At 43.4% G+C, this 27,830-nt stretch overlaps 1 protein-coding gene and 1 long non-coding RNA gene across 3 annotated transcripts in view; one reads left to right on the forward strand and one right to left on the reverse strand.

Annotated features, from left to right (window-relative positions):
• Positions 1-12,605: 12,605 nt before the first annotated feature.
• On the reverse strand, positions 12,606-17,505 carry LOC129635312 (uncharacterized). Its single transcript, XR_008706220.1, has 3 exons — positions 17,408-17,505; positions 15,606-15,777; positions 12,606-13,737 (listed from the first exon to the last, which is right to left on the reverse strand). It is a non-coding gene; the product is annotated as an uncharacterized LOC129635312 (long non-coding RNA).
• The window catches only part of PDCD6IP (programmed cell death 6 interacting protein), a 69,372-nt gene continuing 57,524 nt past the window's right edge, over positions 15,983-27,830 (forward strand). For both annotated transcript variants that reach the window (XM_055558202.1, XM_055558203.1), the window contains exon 1: positions 15,983-16,346. In XM_055558202.1, coding sequence (XP_055414177.1) covers positions 16,138-16,346 — 209 coding nt within the window. In that variant the 5' untranslated portion in view covers positions 15,983-16,137. The remainder of the gene's footprint in view (positions 16,347-27,830) is intronic.

Here is a 27,830-nt window from a genome sequence, read left to right on the forward strand (position 1 = left end):
TGCTTATTATATATAAATGGGATGTTACTCAGACATATACAAGAAGGAAATCTTGCCATTTGTGACAACATGGACCTCGAGGACATTATCCTGAGTGAGGCAACTCAGACTGAGAAGGACAAATACTGCATGGAACCACTTATATGTAGAACTTAATGCTGCTCTTCTCACCATGTCCTTTTGGTACGAGGAGTTTGAAGGTTGAAGAGAAAGGGTCAGCACATTTCCCCAAAGGCTAAGGAGTCTTCTGGGGAGGAAGTTACTGAGATCCTGACATTGATTCTTTGGGAGGATCAGTTTTACTATTTCACCTCCGATGCTCTGAAGTATCCCCAACCTGGGATGGCAGCAAAAGACACCAGGGCCTACCCAGAGGAAATTCACCATGGAGGATGGGGAACCTGGGCCACTCACCCATGCTTAACGTTGCTGGCGAGGAGGACAGGCTCTAGCTCAGCCCTTATACATTTCCCTGGAGCATCAGAGGTGTGTCCTAGGAAAAAGAGCCCTTTGCCACCTCAAACTATTAGAGCAAGTTAGGTTTTAGTAACTCCATCTTGTGACCAGGCGTGATATAGCAGATCATCTGTGTTTCGATAGTGACACCTTGTGGGGCAGAGGTGGGACACTGGGGTCTGTGGGCACTGCAGCAGTTTTATTTTGTCCTTTTACAAACAAACAAAAAAAGTATTTATTTTTGGCTGTGCTGACTCTGCTGCTGCGCAGGCTTTTCTCCAGTTGCAGGGTGTGGGCTTCTCCTGTTGCTGAGCCCGGGCTCTAGGGTGTCCGGGCTTCAGTGGTTGCAGCACGTGGGCTCTGGTGCGCCCCTGGGCTCCAGAGCACAGGCTCAACAGTTGTGGTGCACAGGGCTTAGCTGATCTGTGGCATGTGGGATCTTCAAGGACCAGGGATGAAACCTGTGTCTCCTGCATTGGCAGGCAGATACTTTACCACTGAGCCACCAGGGAAGCCCAATTCTGTCCTTTTTTAATCTCTTATTTTTCAGTGTTTCCAGCCTTATTGAAAAATGACAAAATTGTAGTATTTTTAAAGTGTACAGTTTGATATACATATACACTGTGAGAAGGTTTTCACCGCCTAGTTAATGGTCATCCTTTTTTGCAGGGTGTGGCGGGTGCGTGAACACCTTAATTTTTACTCTCTTGACAGATTTCAATCATACAATACCATACAATTAACTATAGTCACCATGCTGCACATGAGACCCTCAGGCCTTACTTTATAACTGAAATTTGCATCCTTTACCAACCTGTTTCTACTGTCCCCTTCTCTCTTAGCAACCACCATTCTATTTTACAAGCCCAACTCCTGTTAAATTTTTTAAGTTTACATTTCACATAGGAGTGGTACTATGTAGTATTTGTGTTTGTCTGGCTTATTTCACCCTGCTTGGCTATTCAGGGTTTTTTGTGGTTCCAAATTTTAGGATTTTCTATTTCTGTGAAAAATGCCACTGGAATTTTCATAGGAATTGCACTGAATCTATATCTCATTTTGGGCAGTATGGGCATTTAGCAATATCCATTTTCCAACCCATGAACACCAAAGAGCTTTCCATTTATTTGTGTCTTCCTAAGCTTCTTTTATCAATGTTTAGTAGTTTTTTAGTGTACAGATTGTTCATCTCCTTCATTAAATTTATTTCCTAAGTGTTTGTCTTTATGATAATCGTAAAATTAGATTCTTAACCCATAGTTCATTGTACAGAAATGCAACTGATTTTTATATACTGATTTTGTATATTGCAACTTTACTGAATTTATCCACTTTCATTATTAAAGCGAGTTATAAGCAAGATTAAACCTTTGGACTTTTCCTGAGCCTACCATGAAAGTGAAAGTGAAAGACGCTCAGTGGTGTTTGACTCTTTGCGACCCCATGGATTGTAGACTGCCAGGCTCCTCTGTCCATGGAATTTTCCAGGCAAGAATACTGGAGTGGGTTGCCATTTCCTTCTCTAGGAGATCTTCCCAAGGGGATTGAACCCAGGTCTCCTGCATTGCAGGAGGATTCTTTACTGTCTGTGACACCAGTATACATAATTACTGTGTACATCTGCTTTATATGTGTATTATTAAAGACCACAGTACCGGCTTCCCTGGTGGCTGATTGGTAAAGAATCCGCCTGTCAATGCAGGAGACACAGGTTCAATCCCTGGTCTGGGAAGATCCTGAGGAGCAACTAAGCCCATGTTGCCACATCTACTGAGCCTGTGCTTTAGAGCCTGGGAGTCGAAACCCCTGAGCGCCATGGGCGGCAACTGAAGCCCACACGCTCTAGAGCCCACGCTCTGCAACAAGAGAAGCCACCACAATGAGAAGCCCACCCATGGCAACTAGAGAGTAGCCCTTGCCCACTGCAACTCGAGAGAAGCCCATGAAGCAACGAAGACCCAGCACAGCCAATAAAAAAATACAAGTATTAAAAAAAAAAATCTATAGTACCAGACATTCCCATGCATGAAGTGACCAGGCCCAACCCTGCTTAGCTTCTGAGATCAGGTGCATTCAGGGTGGTGTGGCCAAAGACACACCAGTTTAATTTGAATATTAAAAACAGAAACATAGCAAAAGACAAAATGATAATGCAAAACATACAACAAAAGAATGATTTTCTTAATAAACAAAGAATCATTATAAGTCAATAAAGAAAAAGATGAATAAGTCAATAGAAAAATGGCCAAAAGATAAAAATCAGTATCTAACTTAGTTTTAATTTTACTTATTAAACATAAAGACTATAAGCATAATGAATGAATGCTACTTTTCATTTAACAGGTTAATAAATATTTGAAAGTAGGATAAAGCTAGTGTTAGTGATGGTGTGAAGAAATTCTCATAAACTGTTAGTGGAAATAAACATTAATGTAAAATTTTGGAAGGTAATTTATTAACATACATCCAAATGTAAAAAGCACATACCCTGTAATCTAGTAATTCCATTGTTAAATATTTAGGAATATTTTCCAATTATTTTTGTTTGTACATCATTTTGGATGCATTTCTTTGTAAGTAACATGCAATTCAGGTTAAAGAATCCTGGGGGTTTACTAGGCCATGGACCTAGATCTCAAGACACAGAGTGGGCTTATCTCTGGTTTGACTCAGCATTTCAGTGACATCACTGTGGACTCAGTTTCCCTCTGGCTCTCTTTTCTGACCTCTGGCATATCGGTTTCATCTGAAGGTTGATTCTCCATCAAGGCTACAAGACAGTTGCCAACAGCTTCTAAGGTATAGTGGACATATGCTTTCTTATTGGCTGCAAGGCACCTTTGAAACCTTTCCTGGGGTTGGGAGGAATCTCTCCATCTCTTGATTCCTGCTTCACCAATGCAGAATTTAGAAATTCTGTTTCCCAGCCTTTCTTGTAGCTCTACCAATATATTCAAATGGTTCTTGGTGACATGAAGATGCAAAACCACACAGAGACTCTTCTGGCAGAGGAGACAGTACTACCTTCAGAGGCAGCACTGGGGGGATGGGGTGGCATTCAGCTGGGGTCCCTAACGGTCCCACATTCTCTACCAGCAGGGTTGCGCACAATGGGGAAGCAGTAGTGCTTTCTCTGGAGCGATAGGACATATTCTGCCTTGTGTCCTAGGGTTCTCTGGCTTTTCCAGGATTCCATGAAGGTCTGGATATTAAAAAAAAAATTATGTATATGGCTGCACTGTGTCTTAGTTGTGGCATGTTCATCCCGACCAGGGACTGAACCCAGGCCCTCTGCATTGGGAGCTCAGAGTGTTAACGACTGGATATATCCTTCAATATATCCAGTAGAAAGCAATAGAATGGGAAAGACTAGAGATTTCTTCAAGAAAATTAGAGATACCAAGGGAACATTTCATGCAAGGATGGGCACAATAAAGGACAGAAATCATATGGACCTAACAGAAGTAGGAGATATTAAGAAGTGGCAAGAATACAGAGAAGAACTGTACAAAAAAGGTCTTCACAACCCAGATAATCATGATGATGTGATCACACACTTAGAGCCAGACATCCTGGAATGTGAAGTCAAGTGGGCCTTAGGAAGCATCACTACGAACAAAGCTAGTGGGGGTGATGGAATTCCAGTTGAGCTATTCCAAATTGTGAAAGATGATGCTGTGAAAGTGCTGCACTCAGTATGTCAGAAAATTTGGAAAACTCAGCAGTGGCCTCAGGACTGGAAAAGGTCAGTTTTCATTCCAATCTCAAAGAAAGGCAATGCCAAAAAATGCTCAAACTACTGCATAATTGCACTCATCTCACACGTTAGTAAACTAATGCTCAAAATTCTCCAAGTCAGGCTTCAGCAATACGTGAACTGTGAACTTCCTGATCAAACTGGTTTTAGAAAAGGCAGAGGAACCAGAGATCAAATTGCTGTATCATCAAAAAAGCAAGAGAGTTCCAGAAAAACATCTATTTCTGCTTTATGGACTATGCCAAAGCCTTTGACTGTGTGGATCACAATAAACTGTGGAAAATTCTGAAAGAGATGGGAATACCAGACCACCTGACCTGCCTCTTGAGAAACATGTATGCAGGTCAGGAAGCACCAGTTATAACTGGACATGGAACAACAGACTGGTTCCAAATAGGAAAAGGAGTTCGTCAAGGCTGTATATTGTCATCCTGTTTATTTAACTTATATGAGGATGAAATGGTTGGATGGCATCACCGACTCAATGGACATGAGTTTGGGTAAACTCTGGGAGTTGGTGATGGACAGGGAGGCCTGGTGTGCTGTGGATCATGGGATCGAAGAGTCGGACATGAATGAGCGAGTGAACTGAACTGAAGTGATATCCAATTTAAAAGTAAATATTAAAAAAACTAAGATCATGGCATCCGGCTCCACTACTTCATGGCAAATAGAAGGGGAAAAGGTGGAAGTAGTGATAGATTTCCTCTTCTTGGGCTCTAAAATCACTTTGGATGGTGACTGCAGCCATGAAATCAGAAGACGTTTGCTTCTTGGCAGGAAGGCTATGACAAACCTAGACAGGGTATTGAGAAGCAGAGATATTACTCTGCTGACAAAGGTCCATATAGTCAAGGTTATGGTCCTCCCAGTGGTCATGTACGGTTGTGAGAGCTGGACCATAAAGAAGATGGAGCGCCAAAGAATTGATGCCTTCAAACTTTAGTGCTGGAGAAGATTCCTGAGAGTCCCTTGGATAGCAAGAAGATCAAACCAGTCAATCTTAAAGGAAATCAACCCTGAATACTCGCTGAAAGGACTGATGCTGAAGTTGAAACTCCAGTATTTTGGTCATTTGATGCTAACAGTTGACTCATTGGAAAAGTCTCGGATGCTGGGAAAGACTAAGGGGAGAAGGAGAAGAGGGCGTCAGAAGATGAGATGGCTGGAAGGCATCACCAGTGCAATGGACATGAACTTGGGCACACTTCAGGAGATGAGGAGGGATAGAGAGGCCTGTCGTGCTGCAGTCCATGGGGTCACAAAGAGTTGGACATGACTGGGCAATGGAACAACAACATATCCTTTATTACATTCTTTTCTGCTTAAACTATACACAGTTCATTTCTGTTGCACACAAGAACGAACCCTGACGTACAGAAACATGCTTCCTCATCCACATCTAGGGAAGGAAAGGTCACTTTCAGAAATTCTGTCAAAATAGCAAAGACATTTCCTTTTCTGAGACCTCTGACAAACCTCTTTATATCTCAGCATCCAGAATTGGGTCAATTTTTTTTTTTTTCTGAATTACTGGGGCTTGAGGATGGGATTGCAGTGATGAGCTAAGGCCTGAGCCACATCCTTATCCGTTAAGGCCTAAGACAAAGGACAAAAGAAAAAAGGCACATAGAGAGAAGTGAGGCTACCCAGGTGAGGACTAGAGTACTTAGCGAAGGGGAATGGGTGAAGATTTGTGAGAAGCAGGATAACCTCAAAGTCCACCAGATTACAGTGCTCTTTCAGTATCCATGGAGAATTGGTTCCAGGACCCCCATGTATATCAAAATCCAGAGATGATCAAGTACCTCATCTAAAATGGTGTAGATTTACATATATCCTGTGCACATCCTACCATATATTTTTAAAAATATTTATAAATTATTAAAAAAATTTAAAATGTATTTGTTTGGCATCAGGTCTTAGTTGTGGGATGTGGGATCTTCTTTGGGGCACGCAGGATCTTTTCAGTTTTGGCATGCGAACTCTTGGTTAATGGCGTGTGGACTCTAATTCCCTGCCAGGAATCAAACCTGGATGCTCTGCACTGGAGCACAGATCTTAGCCACTGGGCCACTAGGGAAGTCCCCTACTATATACTTTAAATCATCTCTGGATTATTTATAATACCTAATACAACATTAACACTATGTAAACAGTGGCCATTGTGGTAAATTCCAGTTTTGCTTTTTGGAACTTTCTGGAAAATTTTTTCCAAGTATTTTTGATCTACTATTGGTTGAATCCATAGATGAGGAACGCACGGATACAGAGGGTTGACTGCATGACCACATGCTTTTCAAGAGTGACTCTCGCCCTGGGTACAACTGACGTTTTGGGCAGGACGCCTCTTTGTTGCGTGGGGCTGTCTTGGGTGTTGGAGGTAACATCCCTGGCCTCTACCCACTATCCGGCAGTAGCACTCCCCTACCCCCAAAGCTGTGACAACCAAAAATGTGTCCAGACATTGCTAAACGTCTCCTGGGGGCGAAATTACCCGAAGTTGAGAACCACAGGGCTAGAGGAAGACCCTGGGAGGGAGTGTGGTGGGTGAGGGCAGGGTGGGGAACTTGGACTATTCAGATCCTACAAAGTACAAGGTAGGGGAATTAACTCCAGGTTACTCCGAGTTGTAGATGAGATTCTGTTTCCATGAAAGGTGCTACAGGGGACTGTTGAATCACCATCTCCCAAAGGCAAATATTACTTTTTATAGAGAATACAGCCTAACCACAAAGTGGAAAATATATACTTTTTCATCTGCCCTATAATTTTCAAGGCCACATCTCTTATAATGAGGTTACTTTACATTACATAGTATTACCTATTATTCAGAGTGGATTTAACCCACCTACCATGCTTCCAAATGTGTCTTTTTTGCATCATCCCTGAGTGATATTCCTTTTAATTCTCTTAACTACTCAAGCATTTGACCAAAAGATTGAAATTTATTAGTTTGATACATAGATATTTTGGGCTACCTGATACACAGGTATTAAAAAGCTATATTGTAGTTTTAGGTACATTTTTTTTTCTGGACAATTTTATCCTTTAGCATTATGAAGTGTCCTTAGTCATATTTAAATCTTTTTTTGGCTTCAATTGTCTGATATCAAGATAAGAGCTTCTGCATTTTTATTGTTCTCATGTGGCTGGTGTATCTTTGTCTATTTCTATTTATCCTTTCTGAACCACTTTGTTTTAGGTGTACTGCTTGTATGTGGCATGTTGGTGTATCAGTTAGCTTTTGCTGCACAACAAACTGTAATGAAACGATGGGTTAAAACAAGTCTTTTGTTTAACTCATGGTTCTGTGGGTTGGGCATTTGCCATCTAGGCTGGCTCAGCAAAACTGATGGGCTTGGCCATGTAACTAACATCAGCTGGGGGTTGGCTGGTAGCCAAATGATCTAAAAATACCCTAATTCACCAGGTGGAGCTAATTGTAAAGAACCTGACTGCCAATGCAGGAGATGTAAGAGACTGGGGTAAGATCCCTGGATCAGGAAGATCCCCTGGAGGAGGAAAGGGCAACCTACTTCAGTACTCTTGCCTGGAGAATCCTATGGTTTGATCTCTGGGTCGGGAAGATGCCCTGGAGGAGAAAATATGGTAACTCACTTCAGTATTCTTGCCTGGAGAATCCCATGGACAGAGGAGTTTGGCAGGTTACAGTCCATGGGGGTCACAGAGTCAGGCACAACTGAAGTGACTTAGCACATCACACGTGATGATTAGCACACCATTGGTGAGGGCTGGGGGATGACTGGGCCGGTCTTTCATAATCCAGCAGGTTAGCCTACACACAGGGAGGACATGTTTCTAGTGCAGTCAGAAAGGACAAGCTCCAAGGGCTCAAGTGTCTGTCTGCGTCACGATTACTAATGCTCTATTGGCCGAAGCAATTTACATCAACAACGCAGACTTAAGGATAGAGAAGTGAAGTGAAGTGAAAGTCGCTCAGTCGTGTCTGACTCTTTGTGACCCCATGGACTATACAGTCCATGGAATTCTCCAGGCCAGAATACTGGAGTGGGTAGCCTTTTCCTTCTCCAGAAGGATGGAGAAACAGACTCCAGTTCTTGACGAGATGATCTATAACATCACGTTGCAAAGTCATAGTCGAAGGGAGAAGTTGTAGCCAGTTTTTACAATCTATCACATTTGGGTTGTCCTTTTGACTCAATCTAAATTTTTTTTCTTTCAATGTTGCTTTAAACCCAATTACATTTATTACATGACTGTTAGGTTTGATCTCAATTTGCCATATAATTCTGTGCCATATTTATTCTGTTGTTATTTTTATTGTTTCTGCCTGTGCAGTTGATTTGCTCTTTTATTAATTTTTTTGGCTTTAGGAAAAAAATACATATTTTTTGGTCATGCCATGGGGCTTGTGGGATCTTAGTTCCCTGACCAGGGATCGAACTCATGTCCCCTGAAGTGGAAGTGATGAGTCTTTATCTCTGGACTGCCAGGGAAGTTCCCTCCATCCTTAGTGTTATTGATTTCAGCAAGTCTATTTGAACATTTCTACTCCATGCCTCTTTCCCTCTAAGTCACCTCCTGTGACCCCCTGCAACACTTTAAATTTACCCTGAGAGTGTTGAATAAGGAAGTGAGGACACCTCCCTTGCCTTCTGTCCTTTACTTTCTTAGACTCTTCCTCTCAGCAACAAATAGGGCATTCTCTTTCTTGCATTGCATGGGCTTTCCTTACATCAAATCCTTGTCCTATTTACTCTCTCATTTACTATAAAAACTCTTTTCTTACAGTCTTCTGGGCTTGGCTTTTATAAGCTTCTTTTCTCCTCCACAAGGCTCCCACTGCTTCCAAAAACCACAAGCACTTACTTTCAGGCTATTGTTTCAACAAAGACTTGAAAGACTCTATTTTGAAACTCAAAGCTTTTTTCAGCAGGATTCTGTCTATCCAACCAGGATGATTTCCATTAGTTCAGCAGTGGGAGTAATGATGGGCCAGACGAGAACCAGGGATTATCAGGGAGGAAAAATTTATTGATTTAATATTCCCCAAAATGTTACACTGTGGATACACTGTAAGAAATTGTATGGAGTTTCATTACACAGAGGGCTTCCCAGGTGGCACCAGTGGTAAAGAACCTACCTGCCAATGCAGGAACATTAGAGACAACCGGTTCGATCCCTGGGTCGGGAAGATCCCCAGGAGGAGGGCACAGCAACCTACTCCAGTATTCTTGCCTGGAGAATCCCACGGACAGAGGAGCCTGGTGGGCTACAGTCCACTGGGTTGCCAAGAGTTGGACATGACTAAAGTGACCTAGCATTACACAGATGGAAAATCATTGTTATCATAAGTGAGTTTGGAAGCAGTGAAACATCTTCGGAAAGCATCATTAGGGCTCCCTAACATCCAGTTTTCTGGGCCCTCATGGGCATACAAAAGACCACCGCTCCTGGTGTGATGGAGTCATGTGAGGCGTTCTAGCCAATGAAAGGTAATGGAAGTAAAAGGGCTGAGGCAGTGAACAGCTGCTGATGTGACAAGTCCCTTCTGCCCCTTTGAAACGAGTTTCATGATGAGACGGATGAACCGCAGGATCAAACTAGTCTGAACTAAAGAGACACTGCTTAGAGGACAGCTACCTACCCTGGAGAGTTGCTGGTCCCACAGAAGACTCCAAATGAGCAAGGAACAAATGTTTATTATGTTAAGATGCTGAGATTTTTGAAATTGTTTATTATCATGGCCTATGCTTATATACCCTCCTTCTTTGGCCATTGGCCTAATGCCTAATAAATGAGGGTACAAGCTATTGAGGGGAAAGTGTGTGTGTGTATATGTTTAATATGGGCCATTTTCTAAGTCTTTATTGAATTTGTTAAAATATTGTTTCTGTTTTATGTTCTGGTTCTTTGGCCAAGAGGCATGTGAGATTCTTAGTTTCCAGATCAGGGATCAAACTTGCACCCCCTGCATTGGAAGATGAAGTCCCAACCACTGAATGGAAGTCCATGGAAACTGTGTTATTTTGATAGTTGACTTTTTCTTTCTTTTTTTTTGCAAGCAGTGAAACTCGTTCACTCACTCAAAAACATTCAGTGAGTTGCCTGCTGCTGCTGCTGCTAAGTCGCTTCACTCGTGTCCGACTCTGTGCGACCCCATAGACGGCAGCCCACCAGGCTTCCCCGTCCCTGGGATTCTCCAGGCAAGAACACTGGAGTGGGTTGCCATTTCCTTCTCCAATGCATGAAAGTGAAAAGTGAAAGTGAAGTTGCTCAGTCGTGTCCGACTCCTAGTGACCCCATGGACTGCAGCCCACCAGGCCCCTCCATCCATGGGATTTTCCAGGCAAGAGTACTGGAGTGGGGTGCCATTGCCTTCTCCGCAGTGAGTTGCCTACCAAGTGCTAAGAGCTGGAGATTAATAGTACACAAACAAACACAAAAATTTTTTGCCCTTAAAGAGCTTATACAATAGTCAGAAAAAATTAAATCAAGTAACAAAATACTTGCTATAAGTGTTATGAAGCGAATAAACAATGGCTGAGTTGGACCTTAACAAGGGGTGGGGGTTCTAATTTCGATGGTGAGCTGGAGAGGAGGCATTTCTTCCAGCGTACGAAGAAAGGGGTCAAGTATTCCAGGTCACATGAGGAAAGAAAGATCTTAGAGTTTGAGGAACTAAGACCAATGTGACTAAGCAGGAATAAATGAGGAACAAGCAGCAAACATAAAGTTGGAGAGATACCCAGAGATAGATCAGGTTCTATCAGATAAGATCACCTTAATCTTCCTGGGATCAATGCCAGACAACAGCACCAATGTTCATTTCCTTTTTCCCTCCATCTGCCTCAACAAAGGACACATCCCTCATCTTTCTGACAGTTAATCCCTCTTCTTAGACCCTCCCTGCTCTGGTCACAGGGAGACCTTCTTCTCCTCTTTTCATGCACTTGGCTCCTTTGGTCATCCTCTGCTCTTCTGAATCTTCATCCTCTCCCCAGTGTATCAGTCCTGTCAGCCAGTGTACAAAATACTCTTTCTGTCTTAAGAAAGACATAATCTGGTATTATATTTCCTGACAGCTTCTGATCTATTTTAATTTCTTTCATCTTCCTTCCTGGGCTTGCCTGGTGGCTCAGACAGTAAAGAATCCGCCTGCAATGCAGGAGACCTGGGTTCAGTCCCTGGGTTGGGGAGATCCCCTGGAGGAGGGCATAGCAACCCACTCCAGTATTCTCAGCTGGAGAATTCCCATGGACAGAGGAGTGTATTGAGCTACAGTCCATGGGGTCTCAAAGAGTCGGACACGACTGAGCGACTAAGTAGAGCCCTGCACAGCTTCCGATCTATTTCAATTTCTTTGTGTTCCTTTCTAGTTCCAGAGGTTTACAATTAATTTGTATGCTCACTGTTGATTCCTAAATAAGATGTCTTCTTGGAGCTTGAATCTCACATACCCAACTGTCAGTTTAGGGACTCCATTTGAAGGCTTGGTATAAACACTTCCCATCTTCTGAGCCCATCAGTGGATTATCCATCAGTTTTTTGTTTTTCTTTTTGGTCACGTCATGGGGCTTCTGGGATCTTCCTTCCCTAACCAGGGAAAGAACCCGGGACCTAGGCAATGAGAGCAGAGTCCTAACCGTGGGACTGCCAAGAAATTTCTCATTTATTTTTTGTTTTTTTAATATATCAGGAAATGATCCCACTGACAGCTCAGAGGTTCAGGCCCCAAATCTGGGAGCCTGGCTCACTACTGCTGATGCTAGTTTTCATGATCTCGTGTCTGAATTTCTGAAATGGTCTTATGATTTGGCTCCTTGCTTCTATCATGCCTTCCTCTAATGCATTCTCTACATGGCTATTTTATTTATTTTAACCTAGAATATTTTAACTGAAATAAATTTTAAAAAATTAAAGAAACTGTGGCCAAACAAACTTCTATAACAAAAGCAGGATATATGCTGTAAAACTTACACAAAAAGGGGACCTCCCTGGTGGTACAGTGATTGGAAGGAAAATTTCCTTGGAAGCAAAGTTATGACCAACCTAGACAGCATATTAAAGAGCAGAGACATTACTTTGTTAACAAAGGTCCATCTAGTCAAGGCTATGGTTTTTCCAGTAGTCATGTATGGATGTGAGAGGTGGACTATAAAGAAAGCTGAGCACAAAAGAATTGATACTTTTGAACTGTGGTGTTGGAGAAGACTCTTTCAAGTCCCTTGGACTGCAAGGAGATCCAACCAGTCCATCCTAAAGGAGATCAGTCCTGGGTGTTTATTGGAAGAACTGATGCTGAAGCTGAAACTTGTTCAATACTTTGGCCACCTGATGCGAAGAGCTGACTCATTTGAAAAGACCCTGATGCTGGGAAAGATTGAGGGAAAGAGGAGAAGGGGACGACAGAGGATGAGATGGTTGGATGGCATCACCGACTCAATGGACGTGAGTCTGGGTAAACTCTGGGAGTTGGTGATGGACACGGATGCCTGGAGTGCTGCGGTTCATGGGGTTGCAAACAGTCGGATACGACTGAGTGACTGAACTGAACTGAACAGTGACTGGAACTCTGAGCTTCCAGTGCAGGACGCCTGGGTTTGATCCCTGGTCAGGGAACTAGATCCCACATGTCACAACTAAAACTATGCATGCCACAACTAAAGATCCCAAAACTAAGACCCAGCACAGTCAGATAAATCAATGAATTTAAAAATATTACACAAAAAGATAGGCAAAAATAAAGAAAATAAAAAATTAACAAAAATATATAAACATTTTCACTTCCAAAGAGCACAGCTGCTAATGAAATTGTGTACAAGCCCGTGCATCATTTTCTTTTGAAGTAAAAGGCTGACTCAAGAGTTAACGATAGGGAAATGTGATAATGTAGAAACAAAGAATAGCTATTCGGCTGGGGAACTGGTAACAATTTAGACTATAATTCAGCCACATGGCAGAATCACTCAACTCACAGTTTCCTGAAAGATATAGATAAAGGCCTGACACATATTCCTAAAATTTGTAACAGGAAGCATACCCCTTCTAGATGAAAACTGCTGACCAGGAGAACATGGGCTCTAGACTGAACTGATGATGCTTGAAATTTCACCTTGATGTCAACTAGTCCAAGAACTGTCCACGAGCTGATCACACCCTGCTCCCTGGCCACTATCAAACTCCTCACTACCCCCTCCACAGTGGGTCACATGGTCTTGATGACAGAAACCCACTGTGGCTCCCTTTGCCTGGCAAAGCAATAAAAGCTACTCTTTCTGCTTCATCCAAAACTGTCTCCCTGTCTCTGTGAAGAGCTGGCCAAGTTTTGGCAACACAAACAACTTATGTAAAATCCTTCTAGATATTTTTTCATACTACATAAATATACATATGTGCATTTTGTAATCAAAATGAGATATTGTAACATACGTATTGTTTTGTGACTTGCCCTTTTCAGTTAACAAACTCCACCTTTTCATGGTACTGTGTTTCCAGCTCATATTCAGTCCATCTATATCCACATTTCTTCAGTTGTTCTGAAAAGAAATTTCATAGGTAGTCTGTACAAATCAGGATTCAATCCAGACTCTATGTCCCTCATATTTCTTTTAATAGAGGCAGGGGCTTTTTTTCCCTCAACTCTAAATTTTTAAAGAGATGGGACCAGTTTTTCTGCGCAATGTTCCACCTTCTGGATTTGCTTGCTTACTTTGTATGGTATCATTTAGTTTGCTCTTTTATCCCCTGCATTTCTCATAAATTGTGTTAGATGCAAAGAACTGACAGAGTCAAGTTAAACATTTTTGACTGGACTAGATCACAGATGATGATACTGTATACTTCATGACACCCCACAAGGTTGATGCACAGGGTGGTCTTTTAAACACGAATGGTATCATGTCACCATTGCTTAAATGCCATTTATAGCTTCCTACTTATTCTATTAATGGTCTGAAAGATTTGATGCCTTCAGTTCAGTTCAGTTCAGTCATTCAGTCATGTCTGACTCTTTGCGACCCCATGAACTGCAGCACACCAGGGCTCCCTGTCCATCACCAACTCCCAGAGTTCACTCAAACTCATGTCCATTGAGTCGGTGATGCCATCCAGCCATCTCATCTTCTGTCATCCCCTTCTCCTCTTGCCCCCAATCCCTCTCAGCATCAGACTCTTTTCCAATGAGTCAACTCTTCACATGAGGTGGCCAAAGTACTGGAGTTTTAGCTTTAGCATCATTCCTTCCAAAGAACACCCAGGACTGATCTCCTTTAGAATGGACTGGTTGGATCTCCTAGCAGTCCAAGGGACTCTCAAGAGTCTTTTCCAACACCACAGTTCAAAAGCATCAATTCTTTGGCACTCAGCTTTCTTCAGAGTCCAACTCTCACATCCATACATGACTACTAGAAAAACCATAGCCTTGACTAGACGGACCTTTGTTGGCAAAGTAATGTCTCTGCTTTTGAATATGCTATCTAGGTTGGTCATAACTTTCCTTCCAAGGAGTAAGCATCTTTTAATTTCATGGCTGTAATCACCATCTGTAGTGATTTTGGAGCCCCCATAAATAAACTGTGTCCCTGTTTCCACTGTTTCCCCATCTATTTCCCATGAAGTGATGGGACCGAATGCCATGATCTTCGTTTTCTGAATGTTGAGCTTTAAGTCAACTTTTTCACTCTCCACTTTCACTTTCATCAAGAGGCTTTTAAGTTCCTCTTCACTTTCTTCCATAAGGGTGGGTCATCTGCATATCTGAGGTTATTGATATTTCTCCCAGCAATCTTGATTCCAGCTTGTGCTTCGTCCAGCCCAGTGTTTCTCATGATGTACTCTTCCAATATAATTTCATCCAGTCTCCACTTGCTTTTTAAAATTGTTGCCACACTGTTTCCACTCCCTGAACATGGGAAGCTGAAGTGCTTGCCTTCTAGGGCCTTTGTCCCTTGGTCTGGGAGAGCCTCCCTAGCCCCTACTTTCTCCGCTTCTCTTCCTTTCTCCTAAGGTCAAGCATCTTATCAAACTGTAGCCCCCCTCCCCTTGTTAAAAATACACTTCATATAACTATTATTAACTTTTTTTGCCACTTAATTTGGCATCTTCCATCCAACCTGAGCCCCCTGCAGTGGAAGCATGCAGTCTTAACCACTGGACCACCAGGGAAATCCCTCAAACTGCAGATCTTTTAAAGTTCACTTCCTCAGAAAAGCTGTCTCTAATTATTTAATAATTGTAATTATTTAAACTAGCTTCGTTGGAGGGACCCTCATACCCTACATCCCAAGCACCCTGCTTTTTGTACCAAGATACTTTTTCACATTCGCAGGTGATTCTTTACCACTAGCGCCACCTGGGAAGACCCCCAAGATACTTTTTTGGTCCACCTTAGTATCTGTGTCCATACCTGACAGTACGCTGCACAAGAGCAAGGGCCTTGCCTGTTCGACTCACTGTGAACACAGCATCTGTGCACAGCACCCCGCCGAATCAATCACCATAGGTCACAATAGCCCTGAAGCAGCCAGGTCTTGGGCAGGTGGCCGCAAACTCGCGCCAGTGCCAGTAACAGTACTTCCCTGGGAAATTGTTCGAATGCAGGAAGTCATTTTTATGCAAGCGCTCGGCCCAATTGCCGAAACAGTAGAAGGAAAGAGAAAAATTCCACAGGTGGGGCAGGCTGGCACCTCAAGATTCAGCCCAGGACGAGTGGGGCCCAGGTGAGCAGCCGGCTCCCCGACTCCCTCACGTGACCGCGGGCGGCGCGCCGAGTGCGCCTGCGCCGGAGCTCCCGGAAGTGGCCGGACCCGAAGCGCAAGCGGAGCGCACGTCCGTCAGCCCCTCAGTCCGCCCGTCCGCCGGCCCGGTACTCCGCGGCCCTCGGCCCTCGTCGCCGTCCCGTGGTGTCTTTGGCCCGAAGGGCGGCCGAGGCGCTCGCCATGGCGGCGTTCATCTCAGTACAGCTGAAAAAGACCTCGGAGGTGGACCTGGCCAAGCCGCTGGTGAAGTTCATCCAGCAGACGTACCCGAGCGGCGGGGAGGAGCAGGCCCAGTACTGCCGCGCGGCGGAGGAGCTCAGCAAGCTGCGGCGCGCCGCGCTCGGCCGCCCGCTGGACAAGCACGAGGGCGCGCTCGAGACGCTGCTGAGGTGGGCCTGGGGCCGGGTAGGGGGAGGCTGTCGGCGGCCTGCCGCTTGCCCTGCTTCCTCCGCCCTTCCTGACTCCTTCACACCCACGGCCTGGCCGGCCGCCCCACCCCGGCTTGGCCCGGCGCGTAGGTGTGGTCTGCATTTCTTCCTGCTGCAGGCCCGGGTGACCCCACCCGCTTTCCCTGTCTGCCCGCCGCGGTCCGCCGTCCTCGGTCGTCCGAGGCCCGGCCGACCGGCCACCTGGGAGGAACAGTCTACCACGTATTCAGTCTCTCTTGTCACATTTACCCAGAACTAGTTTTCTTCACTTTTTTTTTTTTTTTTTTGCGGGGGGTGGGGGTTGTCTGTGAGACTCCTCCCTTCCTCCATTTTTGCATCACCGCAAAACTTTGTTGGCCAGGTTGGAATTTCATAATAGTAATTTGCTTGAGGGAAGTGGCAGAATTGGGGCTCTGGAACTCATGTTTGTTACTTACTCCATACTGTCCACTTTGAAATGAACCCTCTTCCTAAGTTCATCTCAACCGAACGACCGATGGAGAATTCCATTGGTTGCTAAGTCACTTCAGTCGTGTCCGACTCTGTGCGACCCCATAGACGGCGGCCCACCCGGCTCCCCCGTCCCTGGGATTCTCCAGGCAAGAACACTGGAGGAGGTTGCCATTTCCTTCTCCAATGCATGAAAGTGAAAAGTGAAAGGGAAGTCGCTGAGTCGTGTCCGACTCTGTGTGACCCCATGGACGGCAGCCTACCAGGCTCCTCCGTCCGTGGGATTTTCCAGGCAAGAGTACTGGAGTGGGGTGTCATCGCCTTCTCCGTCCATTGGTTAGGAGCTGCCATTATTTAAAATTTAAACTTGAATGACAGAACGTTCCAGATAGGTTCCTTTTAATCAGTTTGTTCACAAACAGGTATGAACATAATGGAGTAAATTTGTTATCTTAGTAAATGTTTAGTGAACTCAGGATGTATTTAATGAGTTTTTTCTGTAGAACTTTCCAGTTAGGATGGCAGGACATTTTTATAGTACTTTATAGTTAAAAAAAAATTCTTTCGCTCACCTTTTTAATGATCACATTTTCTGTGTCTAATGTAGTCTCATTTCACAGGAAAAACACAGCTATATTAAGACGCAAGTAGGAGCCGCTCAGGTTAAACTAACTGAAAAGGCAACGAATATTGCTTCCTTAGGCATTCCTGGAGATGATTCTGCCTCCAGGATGTTTTCCTCTTAGAAGAGCTTTGTTCCTGTAATCCGGAGAGATGGCCACTGGCTCTCCTGTAATTACGGTGGTCTTAACAGTCAGGATCTTACACAAGAGTGCTTTTCTTCTGTGCCCTGGCAAAAGTCCACGGAGGCCTCTGATTGGATTGGCTTGTGCCCATGTGCAGTGGGAAATGGCCTAATCGCCCTCCTCTGAGTCACTCTGCTGGTTTAACTTCTCGGTGCAGCATGGATTAAAGTAGCATTAGTATGGAGTCAGTTTTCCAGGAGGAGGGTACTGAATAGATTACGACCCCTTGGTGGTAAATTTTAAAACATAAGACTTGGGTTTCAAAGATCATTAGCTTGATACTTAGTATAAGCTTTTTAAAAAGTTAACCTATGAATACTTAGACATTCTTTATATTAACGTGCTCTTACCTAGACTTGAGTCGCGTTCAGTGAGGATTTTTCACTAGCAGTATTTACAAAGCATGGGTCATGGTATGAAATGAAAACAAGAATGCATTGGGTTTGGTCTCAACACTTAAGGAGCAGTGGCGTCTTCAGAGACTTGATAGACAAGAAAGGATAGTGAATATTGGTAATATGAGGTTTAAAACTTTTTTAATTTGTGCATTCTTTTAGTATTTTCCCAGGCGTAAATGTGAGAACTGTTGCTAGGTTTTAGGGCTCTTGCAGACACAGTTTGTTTGAAACTGTTTCTTTAGTCCTCTCTGCATTATCCTCACATTAGCACATTCTTGCTTTTTGGGTGGAGTTAGGGTAAGCTGATAGATATTAGTACAGTGTATTACATTTTGATAATGGAGGTATGTACAAAAGTATTTTTGGTATGCATCCTGTTATGGGGGGGTTCATCCAATTATGCAGAATATTTTACTGTTAATAATTATATTTCGATAATTGTATAAACAGCATTAATTTACATATTTTAACTTAATGAACTTTTTGAAAAAGAAGATTTAAGTTAATTCCTAAAGAATAGAAACTAGCTTCGTAAGTACTGGCACACAGCTCTACACATATAGGTCCAGTGATGGACTTGCCTTTTTGTTTTTAGACGAACTTTTAAAATTTCCTAAAATACACGTTTATGTGTTGTAATATTAAAAGTGAATGTTATCCTTTGTAAAGTGACTTTAAGTACAAATTGGTCAGGAGTGTCTTAGTAAATATTGAATCTGATTACTAGGTGATCAGATGGGATGGTTTTTTGGGCAGGGAAGCTCCAGATAACCAGCTTATACCAGTCTTTTGTGGTGATTAATTTCTTTGTAGAGAAAGCTTAGTCTCCTTCCATGAAAAAGCCTGGTTGTCAGCTTTCTGAAATTTGATCGAAAAAATGGAGGATGAGCAGCATTCATGTATGGACTTTTCTGTGTCAGCCTGTTTTAGTTTTATATCATCTATGTTGCTGTACGAGGGTTGAATTCAGCTGTATGTGGGAGATCTCAGATTATCAGTGAGTTAAATTATGATTTTGGTCTTGTGTAAAAAGTTGGTAGAGGGATAGTTTAGATAGCTTAGGGATGGTATGGGCTTCCCGGGTAGCTCAGCAATGCCGGAGACCCCGGTTTGATTCCTGGGGCAGGACGATCCCCTGGAGAAAGGATTGGCTACCCACTCCAGTATTCTTGGGCTTCCCTGGTGGCTCAGACTGTACAGAATTGGCCTGCAATGCAGGAGACTTGATTTTGATCCCTGGGTTGGGAAGATCCCGTGGAGGAGGGCATGGCAACCTACTCCAGTATTCTTGCCTGGAGAATCCCCAAGAACAGAAGAGCCTGGCAGGCTACAGTCCATGGGGTCACAAAGAGTTGGACATGACTGAACGACTAAGTACAGCACAGCAAAGGGATGGTGCTGTGAAATTTATCAGGCTCAGGCTCCTTTCAGCTATCCGCTCTGTAAAAGCTAGAGTCCTCGTTCCCAGGGTCCAGATAGCAGTTATACTCAACTTTTAGACAAGAGAATGGAGGGAGGGAGGGGGGAGGCAGAAGGCTCAGCCTTTAGGATGTTACCTGAAAACTGCCCCACAACACCCTGCTCGTATGTTATTAGCCATTATGTATGTCCACATCTTGGAAGGGTAGGAGAGGTAAAGGAATTTTTATTAAGGGCATGCATATACCCAGCTAAAATATGTGATTTTCTTAGGAAGGAAGGAGAGGTAATGATGTAGGCAATTAGCACCATCAGTAGGCTCTCTGGTGGCTTAACCGGTAAAGAATCTGCCTGCAATATGGGAGACCTGGGTTCAATCTGTGGGTCAGGAAGATCCCCTGGAGAAGGGAATGGCAACCCATTCCAGTATTCTTGCCTGGAGAATCCCATGGCGAGAGAACCTAAGAGAACACATCTGAGAAACTCACACTTTGTCACTTTGTCTTCACTTTCAATAGGCTCTCAGTTCCCTTTGTCCCCACTTAGCTGCGCTCAGTGCCCACCTGAGCCGCGCTTGCTGTCCTGAACATTTTCCCGAGAGTGAGCCTGTCCTCAAGATTTCTTGCAAAGATCTTCAAATGACCAGGCATGGAACCCACATCCCCTGCAGTGGAGGCAAAGTCTTAACCACTGGGCCACCAGGGAAGTCCCCTCAAGTTTCCTGTCTGGCTTCTTTGCACAATTTGCCTGCTTTCTGTCTAGGCAGTTAGATTTTTCAGCTGTGTCTGCTTCATTTATTCACTTTTCTTTCACCTTTTAGAAAATTTCATTGGAAATTCTTGTATGCTGTTGTGCCCTTTCCCATTCTTTTTGTCCTAGTGCAGTTACATCTTTTTAATTTTTATTGCCTTTCCAGTGGAAGTTTGAGAGAGGGAGCAGAGAAGGTTGTTTATTCAGATCTCTTTGTTTAGCAAATAGCGTATTTGCATTTTCAGCTTTCTTCTGTGTTTATATAAATTTGCATTCTCCTTGGCAAGTAAATTTTTTTCCCTCCACATCCTCAGGAATACTCACTGATTAGTAATCTAAATAAGTTGCTTTTTGCTGAATAGATGGGTGCAAGATGGTACCCAGTTTTAGGTTGCATTGCCTTGATATCTCTGAGAGCCAGCATTTTCTGTTTGCTGGCTGGCCACTTTCTTTTTCTGTAAATTGCATGTCCTTTTTTTGGCCCATTTTCTACATTGTGTTTTCCTTACTGATTTTTAAGAGTTCTGTACATTTTCTGGCAATTTATCCTTTTTCTATTATTTATAGTACAAATATTATCTTTAAATCTGTTTTTTGTCTCTTATGTTTATGGTATCTTTTGTCACACAAAAGTCCTTGCAATTTTTTTTTTTTTTGGTCTTGCCTCCTGTCATGTGGGATCTTAGTTCCCCAAATGGGGATCAACCCTCACCCACTGCAGTGGAAGCTCAGAAGCTCAGAGTTTGAGTAATGAAATCCTGAAAAGTGTTTTATTCTCCTCAAAATCTGTTGTTACAATTTTTTTCTTATTTCTGATGTTGCGTATAATTACCCCCCACCCCCCAATCAGATCTCTTGAAAGTGCAGAGCCATCTTTTTTTTTAAACCAAGTCTGCTTAATCTTTGGATTTATGCTGTCATTCACTTGTATCTTTTTCCTCTTTTTGTATAGAATGATTAGCTTCTCATCTTTTTTTGTTTTTCGAATACATCTCATTTAGGACTGTATGTTTTTTCTGAATCTGCTTTCAGTTGCATTCAACTGGTTTTGGTATGTAGTATTCTTGTTGACATTTTTAAAATAATTTTTAATTTTAGTTTTCTTTAATGTGAGTCTTTTATATAGCTTTTGTAAAATTTCTAAATTTGTGTGTCACTTTTTTGTGGGTTAATACGTAGTTTGCTGCATTATGGTACTCTTTTTCTTTGTAAAATAAAGTTGATGGAACTAGTTTCATAATTTCTGGAAATTTTCCCAAGCACTAATGTTTTATAAATCAAGAAAGAAATATTGCTGTTCCATTTTACTTCTCAGCTGTTGCTTACATTCTGATTGGTGGTGAAGATATTGAGATAATATTAGCCCTAACGACATTGCTACAGTTTGTTAATCAAATAGAGTATGGTGGATATAAAGATAAATAATACTTGACCTTTGATCTCAAGGAGTACCTGTAGTTGCCAGACCTTAGTTTGGCTGAGTTAATTTTATTTATGCTACATAAATGAGTAAACACAAATTTAACAGGAAAAGTTAAAATCTTTGTTTGATAAATAAAGTGGCTTGTCAGGACTGTCTTCATTATTTGTAATCCTGGAGGGAATTTGCTGCCATACTCTACTGCAGCAGTGCTTCTGTGAGTGATTCTTCATGAGATAGATTGGGCAAAGAAGGAAGTGTGAAGATAAGGTGCAGGAGGCATCCACTGGCTCTAATTGATACCTGGCCCAGCGCTCTGGTCTTCTGTATCTGGTTGGTGGGCTTGGAGTTGCCCAGCCTTCAGTACTGACTGGGACTGGATGGCTTACGTGAGTTGTGTTGCGGTATCACTTTCCATGTGGATTGGTTATTCTTGGTCTCCATACCATCCCCCTAAAAAGTTTTTTTTTAATTAGAATTTTTGGAGAAGACTCTTGAGAATCCCTTGGACTGCAAGGAGATCGAACCAGTCCATCCTAAAGGAGATCAGTCCTGGGTGTTCATTGGAATGACTGATGTTGCAGTTGAAACTCCCAGTACTTTGGCCACCTGATGCGAAGAGCTGACTCATTTGAAAAGACCCTGATGCTGGGAAAGATTTAGCAGGAGGAGAAGGGGATAACAGATGAGATGGTTGGATGGCATCTTTGACTCAATGGACATGGGTTTGAGTAAACTCTGGGAGTTGGTGATGGACCGGGAGGCCTGGTGTGCTGCAGCTCATGGGGTCGCAAAGAGTTGGACACGACTGAGGGACTGAACTGAACTGAATGGAAATTTGTTTTATCTTTGGTATATTAAAATAAATATATTCGTTTGCTATTTTTTTTCCCCATGAGATTTAAAAAGTTGAGTTCTTAGTTATTTGCTCTACAGCCATTGAGTTCTTAAAGTACTGCTGCTCCTGCTAAGTTGCTTCAGTCGTGTCCGACTCTGTGCGACCCCATAGACGGCAGCCCACCAGGCTCCCCCGTCCCTGGGATTCTCCAGGCAAGAACACTGGAGTGGGTTGCCATTTCCTTCTCCAGTGCATGAAAGTGAAAAGTGAAAGTGAAGTCGCTCAGTCATGTCCAACTTTTCGCAACCCCATGGACTGCAGCCTACCAGGCTCCTCCATCCATGGGTACTAGAGAATATAAAAAACATTTCTGAATATTTGCAAAATAAGAATCTGTAGCTCCTGTTTTTCCAGCATGTGCTGTGTGTCTGAAACTGTTCATCTCAGGTTGGGACTAGAACCCATGTGCTGGGCCTTGAACCCAGCCAAAACCCACACTACCTGGTTTCAGTTTCGAATGAAGTTGAGGTTCTTCATGTCTCATCGCAGAAAGAATAGAGTGAGAGACAAAGTGATAGGTAAGAAATGAATTTACTGGGATTCAGAGAGAAACACACTCCACAGACAGAGTGTGGGCCATTGAAGAGAGCAAATGCTGCAAAATGTGGCGTGGTTATTAGTTTTTATAGGCTGGGTAATTTCATATCCTAAAAGATGATGCTGTGAAAGTGCTGCACTCAACATGCCAGCAAATTTGGAAAACTCAGCAGTGGCCACAGGACTGGAAAAGGTCAGTTTTCATTCCAGTCCCAAAGAAAGGCAATGCCAAAGAATGCCCAAACTCACACACATTTGCACTCATCTCACACGCTAGCAAAGTAACACTCAAAATTCTTCAAGCGAGGCTCCCAACAGTATGTGAACTGAGAACTTCCAGATGTTCAAGTTGGATTTAGAAAAGGCAGAGAATCAGAGCTCAAATTGTCAACATTCGTTGGATCATAGAAGAAGCAAAGGAATTCCAAAAAAACACGTACTTCTGCGTTATTGACTACACCAAAACCTTTGACTGTGTGGATCACAACAAACTGGAAAATCCTTCAAGAGATGGGAATACCAGACCACGTTACCTGCCTCCTGAGAAATCTGTATGCAGGTCAAGAAGCAACAGTTAGAACAGGACATGGAACAACAGACTGGTTTCAAATCGGGAAAGGAGTATATCAAGGCTGTATACTTTCACCCTGCTTATATAATTTATATGTAGAGTACATCATGAGAAATGCTGGACTGAATGATGCGCAAGCTGGAATCAAGGTTGCTGGGAGAAATCAGTAACCTCAGATATGCAGGTGACACCACCCTTATGGCAGAAAGTTAAGAAAAATTTAAGAGCCTCTTGATGAAAGTAAAAGGGGAGAGTGAAAAAGTTGGCTTGAAACTCAACATTCAGAAAACTAAGATCATGGCATCTGGTCCCATCACTTCATGGCAAATAGATGGAGAAACAATGGAAACAGAGAGTTTATATTTTTGGGCTCCCAAATCACTGCAGATGGTGACTGCAGCCATGAAATTAAAAGACACTTGCACCTTGGAAGAAAAATTATGACCAACCTAGATAGCATATTAAAAAGCAGAGACATTACTTTGCCAGCAAAGGTCCATCTAGTTAAAGCTATGGTTTTTCCAGTAGTCATGCATGAATGTGAGAGTTGGACTATAAAGAAAGCTGAGCACCAAAGAATTGATGCTTTTGAACTGTGGTATCGGAGAAGACTTGAGAGTCCCTTGGACAGCGAGGAGATCCAACCAGTCCATCCTAAAGGAAATCAGTCCTGAATATTCGTTTGAAGGACTGATGTTGAAGCTGAAACTTCAATAGTTTGGCCACCTGATGCGAAGAACTGACTCATTTGAATATACCCTGATGTTGGAGAAGATTGAAGGCTGGAGGAGAAGGGGACGACAGAGGATGAGATGGTTGGAATGTATCACCGAGTCAATGGACGTGAGTTTGAGTAAGCTCTGGGCTTTGGTGATGTACAGGGAAGCCTGGCGTGCTGCAGCCCATGAGGTCCCAAAGAGTCAGACACAACTGAGCAACTGAACTGAACCTGTGGTTAGCAATGTCTCCTTTCTTTTGAAAAGAGTTAGTTTCTTCGTGGAGTTTACTCCATACTATGAAATCAGGTATTAATGATTTCCGGTGACTACTGTACTTACGTTTCATTTTTTCATGCTTACATTTCATGTTATATAACCTATCCTAAAATGAAAGTTGCTCAGTCATGTCTGACTCTTTGTGACCCCATGCACTATACAGTCCATGGAATTCTCCACGCCAGAATACTCAAGTGGCTAGATCTCCAGGGGATCTCCCCAACCCAGGATCGAACTCAGGTCTGCTTCATTACAGGCGGATTCTTTATCTGCTGAGCCACCAGGGAAGCCCTTCCTCCCTTACCAGAGAGTCCAGCCATCTCAACCTGGACAGCTGGCAGAAGATAAGGCAACTTTCTGAGTCACTAATTCCTGGTTCATGTCAGAGTCATGTCACTCTTTGCGACACCATGTACTGTATCTTGCCAGGCTCCTCTGTCCATGGAGTTCTCTAAACAAGAAAACTGGAGTGGATTGTCGTTTCCTTCTCCAGAGCATCTTCCCGACCCAAGGATCGAACCTGGGTCTCCTGTATTGTACGCAGATTCTTTACCATCTCAACCACAAAGGAAGCCAACCTATCCTAAGACACTTATTTTACTTTGAGAATTCCATCACGTAGCTTTTAGGCATTTAAATGTAGGATATAAATGTACTGTTACCCCACACAAGTCAAATTTTGAGCGTTAACACCAAAAGCTTTGGAGTAAATAGATACAAAGAAATTTGGTATGTTCTGTGTAGCCTTTCTTTTTTCCTTGGTCCATTTGCAGAGCAAGTATTTTCATTTCCTCCTACTTCCTTCCGGTTTAGAGCAGAGGGCAGCAAATGAAGGCCTGCCCAGCTGCCTGCTTTTGTGTGGTCTGGGGCACTCTCTAGCGGGTTGGCGCTGGGAGCCTTGGAGAGCTGGGTAGGGTGCTCCCCTCTGCTCCGTCCTCCCTTTCATTTTCAGTGGCTGCCTCCCTGGCTGGTAGCCAGGCCTCACTGCTGCCCAGGACTTGCTTAGGTGTCACTACACATTGGATGTTCTGCTTGGCAGTGGCTTGGCAGTGAATGATGTAATCTTGAACCAGGAATTGGTGACTCAGCAAGTCACCTTATCTCTTGCCAGCTGTCCAGGTTGAGATGGCTGGACTCTCTGGCAAGGGAGGAAGGCGTGCCGGAATTTGAGTGTCACCGGGGCAGAGATCAAAACTGACTGCGTTGACCACTACCCATGTCTTGTCTCCTGGACTTCTCACTGCCTGACTGAATACTCTTTCTTCAGAGAACTTCAGCTGATGGTAGTTAGATACCTGTCCCTAGCGATCCCATCATCTGAGGTGGCTCAACTAGGTAGAAAGGGTGCAGGGCAGGGCAGATGTTTTCTCTTGTTATGTTGTAACAGGTACCTGCATGTTATCCTTGATTTTTGCCTTTGTTCTGGCAAGGCCTAGGATGTGCTCAGTCATGTCCAACTCTTTGCAACTCCATGGACTGTAGCCCATCACGCTCCTCTCTCTGTGGAATTCTCTAGGCAGGAATACCTGAGAGGGTTGCCATTTCCTCCTCCATGGGGTCTGCCCGACCCAGGGATCGAACCCACGTCTCCTGCACTGGCAGGTAGATTCTTTACCACTGAGCCACCTGGGAAGCCCAAAGACTAAGTGTGGGGATCCCTGCTCTGTAGCCCTGTTGGCCCCTTTGCTATGCTGGCTCGCCCTTAGGGGCTGTGGCCTCAGGGTCTCTGTACTCACTTGTCTCTCTTTATGGACACATTCTTTAGTAGTTCCTATTTGTTCTCAAAACAGAGTCTCAGGTTTTACGTTTCAGAGATAAAAAAGTTGCTTTTTGAAAACTTTGCATTTTGCTGATTCTTTTGTTTGGAGCTAGCAATGAAGCTTAGCAAATAAGATCCAGTTCCTGCTCTCAGGGAGTTTAGAACCGATTAATACATAACTGACTGTGGTAAGTTGTGAAGGGAAAGTTCCGGGCCCTAAGTGATTGTCAGTGGAGAGGCGTTTAGAAAAGGCATGACATTGACTGCTGCTGTTGCTTCTGCCACCACCATGCCACCTCCTGACTGCTTCAGTGTAGTAGCTTCCTGACTTCTCTGGACTCCTGCCGTTTGCACACCTGTGAGTCAGTTTTCTACAGAGGGTCTGGGGTGAATCTGAAAATTGATTAGCTCGTGTTACTCTTGTCCACACCCTTTGGTGCTTCCTCCTCTTAAGCAGTAGTAGAAGCCAAAAGTCTTACAGATTGCACTCGAGGCATCATTACTTCCTTGATTTCATCTGCTGTTTTCTCCTGTGCTTGCTCTCCAGCCATATCCTCCTTATTGTGCAGAGGTATTTTCAGGCATACGTTTTTCTCAGATTCCTGGCACTTGTTCTCCCTTCCACTGGTGATGGTTTTCCCCACATCCCATCACTTCCTTCATGCCCTATTATACATGACATTAAAATTTTTTTTTTGTTTTACTTTTATGTAGTCCAGTGACCATGTTATTAAAAAAAAAACTGTAGCCTTCTCACGTCACCCCATACACATGACCTTATCCCTCTCACCTCTTTATTTCTCCCATTGCATTTAGCGCTATGTGCTATTCTGCATTTTTACTTAATTTTGTTTTGCCTCCAGCTCTAAAAGTAAGCTTTACAAGGGTGCAGATTTTTTAATATTTATGTACTGCTGAATTCCTGTTGTAGAACTGTGTTTGGTGCATGGCAGACTGTTAGCATGGGCTTCCCAAGTAGTGGTAAAGAACCCGCCTGCCAATGCAGGTGTCATAAGAGACTTGGGTTCGATCCCTGGGTTGGGAAGATCCCCTGGAGGAGGGGATGGCAATCCACTCAAGTAATCTTGCCTGGAAAATCCCATGGACAGAGGAGTCTGGCAGGTTAGAGTCCATAGGGTTGCAAAGAGTCGGACATGACTCAAGCGACTTAGCACGCATGCAAACTGTTAGTATGTCTTTGTTGAAAGAGTGAATGAATGAGGACGAGAAAAATGGGAAATTGTGATGGGAAAGTTTCTGGGTGAAGGGAAAGAAAATGGGTGAATGCCCTGAGCCAGGAGAGAGCACAGAATCTTAATGCCTACAGTGTGTAGTGAATATTCTTAGTTGAGGCTGGAAAATTGGGTAATGAATGATATCACAATTTTTGGATGGAATTATAAGTATAGTGGGAATCCAAGAATACTCTCCTACATAACCAC

The sequence above is a fragment of the Bubalus kerabau genome, chromosome 20 (assembly GCF_029407905.1).
Source record: "Bubalus kerabau isolate K-KA32 ecotype Philippines breed swamp buffalo chromosome 20, PCC_UOA_SB_1v2, whole genome shotgun sequence".
In the NCBI taxonomy this organism is placed as follows: Eukaryota; Metazoa; Chordata; class Mammalia; order Artiodactyla; family Bovidae; genus Bubalus; species Bubalus kerabau.